Raw genomic sequence first — 14541 nt, 5'->3', positions numbered from 1 at the left:
ATGAGTGAGATCCCTAAGTAGTACAAAGACACATTTCTGAGTTACAAGGCCAGACTTTGTCATAAAGAAAGAAAAAAATGCAAGCTAGTAAATAAAAAAGGTAAACAGGATGTGTGGGATGTATTTTGGAATAGACATATTTTTCAGAGTGCTTTCAGAGATGTGACTAATCATATTTACAGAATCAGCTTTGTAATTTAAAGAAATGTGCAGGCCTCAATAAGAGACACAATGTGTTTAGTTGAGAAAAATGGATGATAATATTTATAAGAAAACTCAAAAACTCCAATGTCCAGTTCTCACATTTGGACCTAAATACGACCAAACCTCTGTCTTGGAGGCCACAAAGATTTTAGCTTTCTTGTCCAGTTGACACTATCTTTCCATATTTGTGACAGAAGATCTCACCTTTAACCTCTGTACCATCTCCCTGATGTCCTGAGCACAGCCCTCTGGTACCCGCACTGCGATGTGGTCTCCTCTGCCGTAAAGATCTTCAGCGCCAGCCGCTCCGGTGTCCACCCGATGACGTCGGCACCAGAAACAGTTGAACACCACCTCTTTGGTCGAACAGTCCAAAAGAAGGATGTATTCAGCCGACAATCCCAAAGCACAGAGGATTTCTGTCCCGCCTCCGCTGAAGTCCTGGGCATGGACCCTCCAGGCAACAGCTCCAGCAGCGCCCAGCTCTGCTCCTCTCTGGCTTTGGAGCGCTCACGTTTCTTAGAGGCGAGGGAGATGAGGTTGTTGAGATCTTGCGGCGGAGTCCAGAGGCGTGTGGTGACGCAGTTCTCGGCCAGTCACGCAGGTACTCCTTGCCGTCGTCCGCGTTCGCCATAGTGTTGAAACTTCTCGACTTGTGCGCTGAGCTTTTCGCGTTGATACTTTGGCTAGGAGGAGGGAAGTTGCGAAAGGTTTCTGGGTCACGGAAGGTGACACTGTTAGGGAGGGAGGACCAAAGGGAGGCACATCCTCTCATTCTCGTCACAGCAACACTGAAGGAAAAGGGTTGTGCGTGAGTATCATTTTCTATCATGTTGTGTGCTTCTGAACATGTGCCTGTTGTTTTCAACTTTACCCTGTAGCAGGTGTTTTCAGAGCAGGGGTTGTGCACCACGCACAATGACAAAGACGTGCTGGAACTGTGAGCGAATGTCTGAGGGGTGAAAGGCAGCGCTCCGGGCTCCTGAAAGATTATGGTGACGATTGTCGTTCCCTATGTGCCTCTTTCTGAGGAGCTGAGAGGACAGAGGAGAGACAAAACGACAGATAATAAATGACATCACCAGTCCCAACACGCAATCTAGCAAGTCTGCAAGGAAAAAGAGAGATTGAGACATTCAGCTGACACCAACAACAGCTCTTTATGTAACTTGTTTCTGTGAGATCTGTTGTGGGCTATCTGTGTCTGTGTGCGCGCCTGGTTTGTCCGTCTCTCTGTGTTTGTGTAGGAGACATGGTGCAGAGTCCAAGCTGTGTGTCTGTGGTGTGGTGCTGCCAATTCCCTCTTCATCTGCAGGGAGAAGTGGTGAAAGTAGCATTTATGTAATCCAGCCCACTGTTTGGCTGATACACTCTGCAGCATGGTGCCACAGGAGCCTCCTGTGGACCTGTACTGAGACTGCACTTTTTATACTTAGATTTATTATAACGCTGAAAACATCAAGTGTATCTAGTTAGAACAGGTATTCACAAGAAACATGTGAAATCTGACATTGAAATTTCATTGTTATTTGAGCATCCATCCAAAATACTTCATATGGAAGATTCTTCAATGACTGACTGAACATTTCCTCACTGCTCACCCAGGAGCATCAGTTTTAGACTTCAGGGTGTCAATATTTCTTCTTCCGTCAACCCTGCTGCCTCCTTTCATCCACTGCATGTTGTTTCTTATGTCAGATGCTGCACCTCTAGAGGTTCATCTGAGCAAGTAACCCTTCCTGCTGCTGCACTCTCTAACCTCTGGATGGAGATATTGTGCAACTTCTGATCGTGAACTCTGTGGTTTAAGAGCTGATAATGATGTCCAGGAAAAACTTCTTGTGTTTCTTGTTTGCTCGCCGTTTACAAGACGTTAAACAAAATGATGCAACTGTCGAAAAGCTTTCATAATAATACCAACAAAAGACTGCTGTTAGAAGAATAATAAAAGTTACAAACGCAATCATATGGCTTTAAGGAGAAGCAAATGTCTCCTCTATAGCGTGCATGGTTCTGTGATGATAGGCTGACACATTTCAAAGTGTGTACAATAACCCGGAGCACCAACAGGGCCCATCTGAACAAACGTGTTCAACCGTCCAAGGCCTCTAACTCCAACACTTACGCAAACTATAAAAGAAAGAACCCACATGAAGAATGTATTGTACACATAGGTCAGTCACACGATGCAGCCCACGCTGCAAACACACAGCACTCGAGGAGAATGTGTGGGAAGGCTGCTTTATTTAAAGAAGTTTGAAAAAAGAGGAGAAAATAAAGAAACTACTCACTACTGAACCCCACCCAGCTCTGATCCAGTTCAAGAATGAGAGGCAGAGAGCAGAGAGAGGAGACGGCAGAGAGAGGAGAGAGAGAGAGAGCGAGATGGCAGAGAGAGAGAGAGAAGGAGGAGAGAGGAGAGAGGAGAGGAGAGGAGATGAAGAGAGGGACGAGAGAGAGGGGAGCGAGAGAGAGAGAGGCAGAGAGAGAGAGAGAAGGCGAGAGAGAGAGACGAGGAGAGAGTGAGAGAGAGAGATGAGAGAAAGAGAGAGCAAAGGAAAGGCACACGAGAGAGAACAGAAGAGTCAAAACAAAGACGATAATGAATAAAGAGGAGGAAAAGAATCGAAATGAAGAGAGAGACACAAGTCAAGAGTTTCCACTTGATGAATTCTTGCCGTGGTTTAAGACTGGCAGCAAACTGGAAAGTTCTGAAGCAACAACCCAGTCAGACTTTGACTGGATAGATGTGGATGTATTTCCCAGCGCGCAGACAAAACTCAAGGCTGAGGTGAGGTGCCGGACGTGGCGTGTGTTGAGGGGCTTGAAAGCTCTTACCTGCTGGGGGTTGCTGGGCATGTAGGGCAGCATGGTGGACACGTGGAACATGACCTCGTAGCCCTGGTAGGCAGTGTATAGGGAGTGGGTGCCCGTAGAGTCCGCTGGAGACAAAGTAGATGATATTTAATGTAATGATGAACTGAGAGTACAAACACCTCCTGGTTCAAACAGATGGGTTTTTATTCTAGGGATCATGATACTTAAAACTGGGATTAAGAAACTCAGCTTGGGTCTATTTCTGAGAGGGAAAATATGTGGCTTCATCTATAGGTTTTGTACTGTCGGTATCTTTTACGGAGAGCTTCCTTGCAGCTTTATTCAGGCATGAAAGGAGCATTAAGGTAATGATGTGAAGGACGGAGAGAGCGTTCACTGCTCCCTCAGAGACTGCATCAGCTGAGAATTTAAATATGTAGAAATATAAATTGTCCTGCTTCTCTCGACTGAAAAATCTATTTCTTTATCAGTTTCCTCTGATAGAAATGTTGCGTGTTTTATAATCTGACAGAGCAAAGAGATGTAAACAAGATATTTAATTCGGCATCTTATTTAATTCACGTTTCTTTTCACATGACTCATCTTGCTGTATATTCTTGGAGCTAACTGCCTCACTCACGTGGTTTTTAATTCACTGAACTGATTTGATTTTCTCCAAGCACAGGAGATGATAATACATTTATAATATTAAACCAAGAATAGGAGCACTTTTTTTTCTACCTTGTGATTCTGCAGCCTTAATAAAAATCTAACAGAATCAGTTAGGACATGTGTCACCAGGATTATCACAGTGACTCAGGTGCTTAATCACACGTGACCTACACTGCTAACACACAAGCATGTCCCTAAAGGGAGCTGTCCAGGTCTTACTCTTTGTGTCCAGCTGTGCGGCGTATTTGGTGAATCCTTTGAGGAGCACTTGTTCCCCCAGCAGCTCCAGGAAGGCGGAGAAGGCAGGCGACGCCTCCTCGTTGTTGTACATCTCCTCCTCGGTGCTTTGGCCTGCACGGCACAACAGAACGCCCACCTTGTGCTTCTGACTTAACTGCGAGGCAGGAGAGAGATCATGCTTTTATTACACGCATGGCTGAAACACCACATTCAGACAGAGGTGACTGTGCTTTTGATGCAACTTAATGATGAAGTGAATGTTACAGATAAGAATGTATATCTGGATGCACTTAAACCGCCTACACAAACAAAAACAAACCCACTGCTGGTGGAACGCAGCTGCCTTTCACTTCATCCTCCATTAAATGAAAACATAAGATAATGCAGCTAATCATTAAAGCTTTTATGGTTGTACACTCATGCTCAAACACACCACACCCTTCCTGCTTCACTCAGCTTTCTGCCCTCAGTCCAACTTTTTGTCCTTTGTTCCATCTCTAAAAAGTCATGCAGATAAGAAGACTATCTTCGCATACCAAACGCCATCGTGCTACTTTATGAGCTGTCATTTCTGCTGACCACTCATTTCAAACCAGCCTGCCTTATCCTCTCTGACTGAGCAGACATTTTCAAGTATTTTACTGCTGGAATCAACTGCTGATCGTTCCAACACAGACACAACACTCACCCCCTGTTCGTCCAGTTTGAGGAGCTGCTCGGTGACTTTCGGTGCACTGACTGCCAGTCTCAAACAGGAGACGCTGAGCTCAGGGACGACCTGCTCCAGGACCTCCTTGAGCGGAAGACCCCGCACTGTGCCCGTGCCTCCCCGTGGAGGCAACTGTATCTTCTAATATGGAGCCTCGCAGGGTCACAAGCTGAAAGTGGGGAGAGGAGAAAAAGTTGTAAAACTGGAAACAGTGCTTAACTGAACATTTTAAAAACTCAAAGTGTCAATGAATAAGTGCATTGTTGGTGCAAAATTGCAAGGTTGTTTGGATAACAGATTTAGATCCTTCAAGATGAACTGAAAACTGAAATAGAGTTATTATTTATCAGTTTACTTCTTTCCTATTTGGGGACAAATATGCACTGCCCCTTTAACAAGCACCAACTTCCACCTTTTTCCTTTTCTTCTCATATTAAACTCAAAGTTTTTCCCTTTATATAATAAATGTTTATTCATAAGTTTTCATTATGACCTATTTCTGTTCCTCTGTGGATAAAAATCTTTTTGCTGTAGCACATATATTCCACATTTTGCTTTGTGTCACACATCCAGTGTGTGTTTCCGTATTCTACCTTTTCAAACACAATGGAAACACTATTCAGAAGACATATAAAGTAATACTATCGATCAGGTCAAAGGTGTTGCTCGGCTATAGAACCACGCATGAGGAAATGGAAGGGAGAATGATTCGTAGCCTGGGAGCTTAATGTGGGTCCATTAGATGAGGGATGGTCTCACCACTCATAACAGTGCCCTGCAGCCCTGAAGCTACGCTCTCTCTCTCTCTCTCTCTCTCTCTCTCTCTCTCTCTCTCTCTCTTCTCTCTACTCTCTCTCTCTCTCTCTCTCTCTCTCTCTCTCTCTCTCTCGCTCTCTCTCTCTCTCTCTCTCCTCTCTCTCTCTTCTCTCTCTCTCTCTCTCTCTCTCTCTCTCTCTCTCTCTCTCTCTCTCTCTCTCTCTCTCAAAGAGGGGGGGGGGGGCTCTGTGTGTAGGATTTGAAGTCGAGCGGTATTGTGAATTAATATTCAGCTCAGTATTGTGCCGCCACAGAGTGCTGCTCCCCGGTGAGAGGAAATTGACCTGCTTCAAAACAGAGAGACTGTAATAACCTGAGATACAGTGAGAGAGGAGCAGGCTGTACCTTCTCACTGCACACACACACACACACACACACACACACACACACACACACACACACACACACACACACACACACACACACACACACACACACACACACACACACACACACACACACACACACACACACATTAAAAATGCATGGCAGACTCTGGTGCTGGCAGGGGCCAGAGAGACAGATGAACCTCAGAGACTCGGGTGTGTCTCAGAGATATGAAGCCTGATTGACAAGAGGCTGAAAATTATGGAGCTGTCGTCTCTGCTCATCAGCTTCAGTGCGACAGAGGAGGTAGCGACTGTGACATGCAGTGCAGGAATGTGTGATGGAGGGGGAAGAAGAGGAGAAAGAGGAAGTCCCTCCACCTTGCTGTGTCAGCACCACTGCACAGAACTAAATGATGTACTTTGAAGGGGGGGTTGGATATTTGAGAGCAGCTGCGGCTCGAATGGGAGAGAATAAGTCTGCAATCAATCTCTTTTTTTTTTATATTCTGTGTGGGAACAGCGGGCCCGGGTGTGCTGGCTGTGTGTATTAGCTGAGCTCTGTGTACTTAGATGGCAGAGAGGCTCCATTGTTGTTGCAGAGCTAAGGTGATGAGGCCAGGCAGCCATGTAATCCTGCTAAAAACAACACAGCAGCAGCAGCAGTAGAGAGCAAGACACTGCATGTACACAAAGAACAGCAGCAAACTTGACTGTTTGTTTAAGTAGGGACTTTGACAATGATGGACATGTGTTACAGAAGTGGGTCAAACTGACTGTGACCTCCTTTACACAGCTCTAGGAAAAGAAACAGAACTTTAATTAAGTAAATGATTCATCTAGTTATTATCCGTAAAGTGTCATAAGCAATTAGTTCAAATCATACAAGACAAAGAACTGCCTTGCGTTTAAGAAGTAAGGAAAAGGGAACATCTGGCAGTTTTCCTCAACTAAATATTCATCTATCCCATCAGGAAAAAGGTCTGGCGCTCTGAAAGTTAAAGATCATGAATCACTTTTTTGTAGTCAAGTCTTTGAACAGAACTTAGAGAGACTGCAGAGATTGTTAACTGATTCTCCATGAACACCAATCCATCACTTAATGCATTAAGAGCATTTGATCCATCAGAGTGGAAAAGTGGTTGGGTGTGCTCCCTCTGAGAGCCGGCCAAACGCTTTGGGCAGAGAGCAGCCAGTGTTTGGTTTGGCTTTTCTGTGCTAAGACCGGGCAGGTGGAATTTTCCACTGGCAGAGAGCGGGTGAGGGGGTGAGGAGGGGAGGTTAGCATCGGGGTAGAGAGAGGGCGAGGAGAGCCACAGGTAGGCTGGGTAAAAACGAAAGTAGATGATGAATGAAGTTGAGTAAGCACACTCACACTGACTCATCAGTCCTCAAACAAAAACACACACACACAGATTCGTTCATACCTCGCTGGTTCTGACGATGAGCCGGTACTGGTACTGGTCTTTCAGGTCTTTGGTGTCATCCAGTTTCTCCCTGCGGATGCTCACGGCCACAGCGCCCATCTTATCGTCTGTTCCAAAGTAGTTTGAGTGCTCTGGTGAAGGACGAAGAAAGACAGAAGTTTAAAGTTTGTCATTCATTCTTTTGTGTATAAACAGGCTTGTGTTCAATCGATAGTTTGATTCATCAACATGAGAGAGGATGGGTTTATGGGATTTATGGACATGAAGGGAGGAGGTTGGGATTTTCTTTTACTGCTTCCAATATGAAGGCTGACTTTGATTTTTAGAGCTGGTTACTCGATCAACAGGATGTTAATCTGAAATCTGATAACTGCTCAAAACTGTCATTTACAGAGTGAACACTTGTTGTTTTATGACAATATAATAATAAAGTATATTTTAGCTTCTGGCTACTTGTTTAGCTTAATAACCAATAATGAATCAATATGTTAAATGTCTGACACATTGAAGAATATTCCTTCTACACGTATTTAACCAGGCATCAGGAAACAATGGTGAGCACTTCTGCCTCTTTTCTAAAACAACTACTTACGTTGACGTCAAATGGATAATAAATGCATAAAAATTTCAAATGGTGTTTAAGGAAGCTTTCAAAATCAAATCCATCCAGGTTTTTGATCTCAACTGTGTTTTTTTTTTGCCACTTGGTCAGGAATGAAACGTCAGACACGAGAGAAGACGGCATAGATGTAGGACAAAAAGATAAGGGGAGTTTGGAAGACACTATCCCAGTTAGTTGATGTGCAGTGAGCAGGAGTGACAGAGGAGGGACGCTAAGTCAAGGACAAGACTGAGACAATGACGTGTTATCTAGTAATCAATACGCACATAATTACAAAATCAATTTAGCTGACACAAGGTATAACCATGCGAAGAAGATAACGAGTACTAATGAAAGGTAAGAATGAAAAGACTAGATGTAAAGCTCAGCTATATGTTTAAAACTGTACAGTCAACAGTCTTGATTAATAAAAGAACAGAAGAAAATGTCATGTGAAGATAAACATGGCTGCAGAGAAATCAGAAGGTTTTTAATGTTTGTATTAAAGCTGATTGAGGGGTAAGTTTAAATTTTGTGTGAGTGAGTGTAAGGAATTTTAACTACAGAGAAAGAAATCTGCCAATATTATAATGAAAACCATCAAACTGTGCACGAGTGATTTTGTTATTCCAATCAGAGGGAGGCATTATTTGTAAACGAGATGCATCTCTGAAGAACATCCATTGTTTGTTTGGTTTCTTTGGTTGTAATCTAGCGATGGCATTGTTTCTAAATACTGTTTTATTTCTGCATACCTCCAGATCACGGTCCTGAGAAATAGAATTACAATGAAATCAATGAAAACAATCCTCAAAGAATTTTGCCTGTTCATATCTTAAGCTCCAAAGCTAAGCAGAAGTAATGTGAACGCTGCAGGCGGAGTGAGAGTAGAGAGACAAATTCTCCAAACACTCAGGGAGGAATCTAGCTTGACAAGTATTCCTCCTCAATCCCCCACCCGGTCGATGAACACGTTAGGAGACCCAAGCCTGCTCAGTTTCCACACCACGTCCTGTGGTGCAAATGTCAGCTTTTTGATGAGGCTTTCTGATGCACGCACACACACACACACACACACACACACACACGAACACACAATCACAGTAAGTTCTGGGGGATGGCTAAGCTGGAAACGAGTGAGCAGATGAACATATTTTTGGAACGATAACCTTTATCTGTGTGGCTGCAGGCCTCTCTCTCACACACACGCTCACTTGTACACATGTGCTCCACAGCAGCTGTCATTAATTAGGGTGCAGCCAGATGATGCTCCGCCGAGGGCGAGTTTCATCCACACTGTCTGAAGAGGTGATGTTGACAAAAAAAATGCCCACATGCACAGACAGACTGACACATCGCTCGCTCACACCATCTCTCTGAGGTTAGGTGTTACATCCGACAATAAAACCAGATGTAAGACAAAGCTTCTGGCGGACCTTGTTAAGCGGTACTGCGGCACGGCAGGTGGTGTACCATCAGCTCAAAGTTTGAAAACAGTCCAGTGGCAGGTACATGTGTAATAAAAACTCTGGGAGCGTCGCCAGCTTGGCCCCCTCGCTCTGATCCAGCCCAGCAGGATACTAACAGCCGCAGGGTGAACTGTGGGAAATGACACTGAGGAGGCGACTTTCACGTTGTCTAATTCACACGGACAGTTAACAGCGAGGGGCTCTAATCAGAGTTTAAAATGGGATCAGTGTATACACTGTAGTGCAAGCTAAGGGGGGATTATTTCTAGCATCAGTTTCTCTGCTTCTGAGTTTTTGATGAATGCTTGGTTTGCAAAATGTGCAAAAGAATCTCTGCCACCAGCTCCCAGAGACCCAGAGTTCCATGTTCAGATCAGTGTTTTAATTTGAGAAACAGTCCAGAATCAGAAGTTGTTACAACCATAATGAGAAGAGTTGTTTCATACAAGAATCAGAGGCCTCCAGTACTGCCTTGAATCCAGAATACTTATTTGTGAGTATGTATCAAACTTACAGCTAACCTATTGCCCCCCAAATCAACAGATTTCTGGTTAATAAAAAGAATCACCTAACCAGAACAAAGCAGCCCTGCTCATAAAAAATGTTGCATTAGTCAAAGCAATCGAAATGTCTTCAGCGTTTTTCCACCAATGATCTGTGATTGTGCATCTTATATAATCAATTAAAATTAACTTGTTTTAGAAAGGTGCCAAGCAAATTAAATCCTGAATCGCCTCCCTGAAGTATTGTACAAGTCTCTATAACATTTGTTGCAGCTTTTGCTTGTGCTTAATTTTCTTTAAATACATTCAAAGCTGTAATCCTCATACAAATACATCTGGCATCAACATCACAGAGAAATACTGTTGTAAAGTGATATCTGATGCACAGCAAATGTGTCACACTGTTACCTTTTCCATGGAAGTAGTCTCTGTAGTACCTGGCCCCCTGGTCCACATGCTCTATGCTGTACAGTTTCAGTCGCTCCAGTCTCGTAACCTGCTGTTCAATCGGTACCTCTAGCACGGAGACACTGGCGTTACTCTTCCTCAGCCAACTCCTCAGCCCGTCTCCTCCATCTCCTCCTCGCTCAGCTGACGAGCTGAGGAAGCTGATGTTGCGCTCTCCGTGGCCCCCGGTCTCATTGAGAAAGTGGGGGCAGCAGAGGAGTAGAGGGCTAGAGCTGTGGGCTCCAGGAGGCCCCTCAAGGGGGTCCATGCTGAGGCAGGGTGTAGAAGATCCGGGGTCGAGGCTCAGTGTCAGGTCTTCTATGCTGGAGTAAACTGGGTCATTCACAGCTGAGGATCTGGAGACAGACAGGGATACTGAAGCAGCTGACGCCCCAGTGGCGGTGTTCCTCCTCTGGGCGGCGTAGCCTCGCTGAGCTGCCGCCTCGTGGAGGTCAAACAGGATGCTCTGAGCATCAAAGTGGACAAAGCTCTTAGGGCAAATCCACGGTTTGTAAGAAGTCCCGTCATCATTAGTCTCTCCTTTACCCCCGTCCAGCTCGCCACGACTTGAGCTCCTAAGTTTCCTGAACAAAGAAGAGGTGCCCAGTGACGACTCTGTCCCTCCACTTTTCTTCCTCACTCTCTCAGCGCCCTCCTTCCTCCCTGTCCCCCTGTCATCCCCACCCATGGGACCAGGTGAGGGAGCCGAGGGGAGGGGTGTGTTGGAGTCTGGAGCGCGCAGCAGCTCTCTGAGGTGTACGGGTGCTGAGCTGCGCTGGTCGGGCCTCTCCTGGTGGAACTGGCTGATCATGTCAAAGAAACTCTGCTCAGGAATGCCCTGGATGTCGATGGAGGAAGTGCTGCCGTACTCTCTGAACAGGGTCCCCATCCCGCCACCTCCACGGATCTCCACCTTTAAGCATAGAGGCAGAATAGATTAGTTTGGACGGTGAAACTTTTTTTTATATTTTGAGAGTGAACTTTTGATGTTCCATGATGCCCTCATACATACTGAAGTAAAAGGACCACACTTTATCCTTCTACAGCTGTGACAGTGACTGAATATTAAAGACTCACCTCGTTCTCATCCTGCTCGCTCAGCGTCACCTCGCTGTTAGAGCGCTGTCTCAACGGAGGAAACACTCTGAGGCTGAAAGGTGTTGCTCTTTCCCCACCAAACACTCTGAACTCGACATCCTTGGATCGTCGTCTTGGCAGCCTTGCAACTCCTCCGCGCACCAACCCCATGTCAGATGACAATAGCGATGAGGATATTGTGTCTCCGTGGCGGTTGTTCCCCATTTGGCCATTTTCAAGCAGCGACTCCCTGGACTGCGCGCGGCGCGGTGGCCATTCTGCGATTCGTGCTCGGACGCCCATTTTGGGCACAGAGATGCGTGGCTGGAGGACCAGGTCTGTGAAACCAGGAGCCGGGTGGCCATTGGGGGTGTGGCGAAATGGAGTTTGCTGGGGCAACCCTCCTCCTCCTCCCCCTCCTCCATCTAGGAGGTCTGAGGAGGTGCAAGTGACCCCTCTGTCTCTGTAGCTGTTCATAACACCCCAGGAGAGCTCAGGGTAGGGAGGCTGGGGGCTGGCATCCCATGTCAGGAGGGGTGCTGGGAAAGAGAGAGAGGAGGGGCCCCACACACACTCTGCTGACGGTGCTACGTCCTCCAGCTCCCAAAAACATTGCTTATAACTGTCAGGCTGACAGACTTCACTGGTCCATCCAGGACCAGTTTGAGTCAGGACCGGTCCCTCTTCTTCTTCTTCTACTTCTTTTAGTCTGATGCAGATCTGAGAAGACACAAGACAAAGAAAAAACTATCATTACAAACAGATCAGCTTCAGATCATCACCACTAGAATTAGAAAACTCAAACTGACTAGATTTGAAACATTTTTCTTTATCATCCAAAATGATGTGACCCAGATTTTCTCCACAGGTGTAAAGAACAGCTGAGCAGTGAATTCAGAAAAGAGCGAGTAAGTCGACAATGAATCACACCGTAAGGCTGATGAGACAGAGAGAGAGGGAAAATAAGGTAAGGGGATGTGACGGAGGATTTCTCCTGTTGAAGCTAATCTTCAGGAGGCTGACAAGGGATATTATTATCACACACATAAGCATGTGTGTCCTCACACAAACACTCAAACACCCACAGGACAGGAAACGCTGTGGCCGCTCTGCTGCAGATTAAAACCAGCGACACACTTCAGCTCATATCATCAGTTGACTCTAGAAGATAAACATAAGGACAATTTAAACACTCCTCTCTGCTCTCTGATACAGGAGACGTTTTTTTTCTTCTACTTTTTCCACAGAATGAAGCTCAGTGACTTTTTAAACGTAGAGACGAATATGGGCTTCTTGAGGGGCAGAGATGGGCACAGAGTGAACCGAAAGGAGGGGTGAAGTGGGGTAAATCCAGAAATGGAGAAGTTGGGTATAGTCAAGAAACAGCCATGAGGAGAGCGAAGGATTGCTCAGTGAATCATGGCAACGTGCGTTTCACTGTTTGATCAGAAACAGAAGTTTGATTTAATGATTGTTTCAGAAGCATACATTTCCGTTACCACTTAGTTCATACATTAGTTTCCACCCCTAGATTTATAGTGACTCTCTGTTTAGTGACCTACGAGCAGAACTTGCATTAGTGTTGGACTTGTTTTAAGCTCCAGGTCATAGTTGTATATTTTTTTGTAATAGCTGGGCATCAATAATCTCAGTGGTTACAAGTACTGTGTGGTCAGGACTCATCTGTAGGACCATCATGAACACAGGGAGATATGACAATATGCTCGACAATATGTGGGACATCTGCTGTGTGTGCATCAAACACACTGTAGCCTGTGTTGTCTGCTGCTGTGTAGCTCCTGATGTCTGGGTTTTATTGTGTTTATGACAAAGAAAGTAAAGTTATTTAACAATGTTTCTGTTACTTACAACTGCTAGCAAATGCTGACCCAAAATCAGGTTGATTGTATTTTGCGTTGGAGCTTTTCATACTGAATCTGATTTCCCATTACTTTTATTGTTAAGCCCTTTTATGGAGAATTTATCTATGTACATATTTTGGTTGAAAGTCAATGTGTTGTGTTTTTTATTTGGCAGAAGACTATAAATTCAATACATCATCCCTGTTAAAAAGAAAGTACAGAGAGGAAATATAAGTTTCAGAGGTGCTGCGGTAAAAGGGTATTAAGATCTTAAAATTGCTGCCAGTGATATAAAAAAAATTAAATGCATGTCCTGTGCCCTGTTTTCCCAAAACTAGAAGAAACCCCTGATCAGCTATTTCTTGATGTTTCATTGATCTGTTCATTCACAGATGCTAACAGGTGTGTCAGCATATCTTTTGAGCTGATGTTGCAGAAGTAACAGCAACAATAGGTTTTCTTCTGTGGCATCTGTTTGCAAAGAATTTAGAAGAGAATCCTAATTTAGAAGAAGCTTATATGTAAGGAGAATTTAAGCATTTTAGAGCGGAGTAAATGTACCTTCTTAGGGAAACAAACTGTGTCAGTATAAGAAGACCTTTGTCTGTGCTGATTAAAAACCTAACTGCAGATTACACAAACAAAATGTAAGCAATAAAACCATAATACTCTGTATATAAAAATCTGAATTAATATCTGTTCCAAAACCGAGGGTTTGAGATATTCCGCCTCCAGCTAATCGTCTACAATGTGCTCATTCCATCCGTCTCTGCTGTGGCCAAACTGCTCGGTTTTTGTGAATTTCCTTTTCCATTCTCCAGTTTCCGTCTAATCCCATTCTTTATTTAGGTCTCCATTTCTGGATTTAAGCTCCTTTATTTTCATAAGTCTCCCTTTAAATGGCCAAAGACGTTCAGAAATATGCACCAAATTTGGGCTTTCAATCCTGCGCCTTTATTTGGATTCCTTCACCACTGATTTATGAAACCTTACTATCGTTCTTATTGTGTACCGCAACATGTGATTAACTCCTCCACAGGTTCAGTTGTTATTCAGGCCACCACATTTCTTCAGATGTCAGAGTTGAGAGCTGTATTTGGTGGTTTGGAGCGCTCACGTTTCAACTCCAACAATAGCTTTTTGTAAATTATTTTCATATTGAACCACAAGCATTAAGCTGTTAAATCATTTAGACTCACATCCACATTAAATTCAGGCACAGATACTGCTGCTGCACATGGAACCACTGAGGTTTCAAATCTGGAGCCTCACTCCTTTGAGAAGAAAGCTCAACATTTGACTATTTGGTGTAAGTTTTACTGTGTGCCGTCAGTGCACATGATGAGCATTTATGTTGGGAGAACAAATTTT

The 14541-nt window shown here is 44.5% G+C and overlaps 1 protein-coding gene across 1 annotated transcript in view; it reads right to left on the bottom strand.

Moving 5' to 3' along the window:
- The window catches only part of sipa1l3 (signal-induced proliferation-associated 1 like 3), a 79345-nt gene that overhangs the window by 14132 nt on the left and 50672 nt on the right, over positions 1-14541 (bottom strand). Inside the window, 17 exon segments of the mRNA XM_034700916.1 lie at positions 409-491; positions 494-536; positions 538-698; positions 701-799; positions 802-948; positions 951-974; positions 1060-1114; positions 1116-1156; positions 1159-1207; positions 1209-1238; positions 3043-3146; positions 3913-4087; positions 4622-4753; positions 4755-4811; positions 7212-7342; positions 10193-11144; positions 11309-12028. Coding sequence (XP_034556807.1) covers positions 409-491; positions 494-536; positions 538-698; positions 701-799; positions 802-948; positions 951-974; positions 1060-1114; positions 1116-1156; positions 1159-1207; positions 1209-1238; positions 3043-3146; positions 3913-4087; positions 4622-4753; positions 4755-4811; positions 7212-7342; positions 10193-11144; positions 11309-11785 — 2760 coding nt within the window. The 5' untranslated portion in view covers positions 11786-12028.

The sequence above is a fragment of the Notolabrus celidotus genome, chromosome 14, assembly GCF_009762535.1.
Source record: "Notolabrus celidotus isolate fNotCel1 chromosome 14, fNotCel1.pri, whole genome shotgun sequence".
Lineage (NCBI taxonomy): Eukaryota > Metazoa > Chordata > Actinopteri > Labriformes > Labridae > Notolabrus > Notolabrus celidotus.
This window is presented reverse-complemented; position numbering and strand designations above follow the sequence as displayed.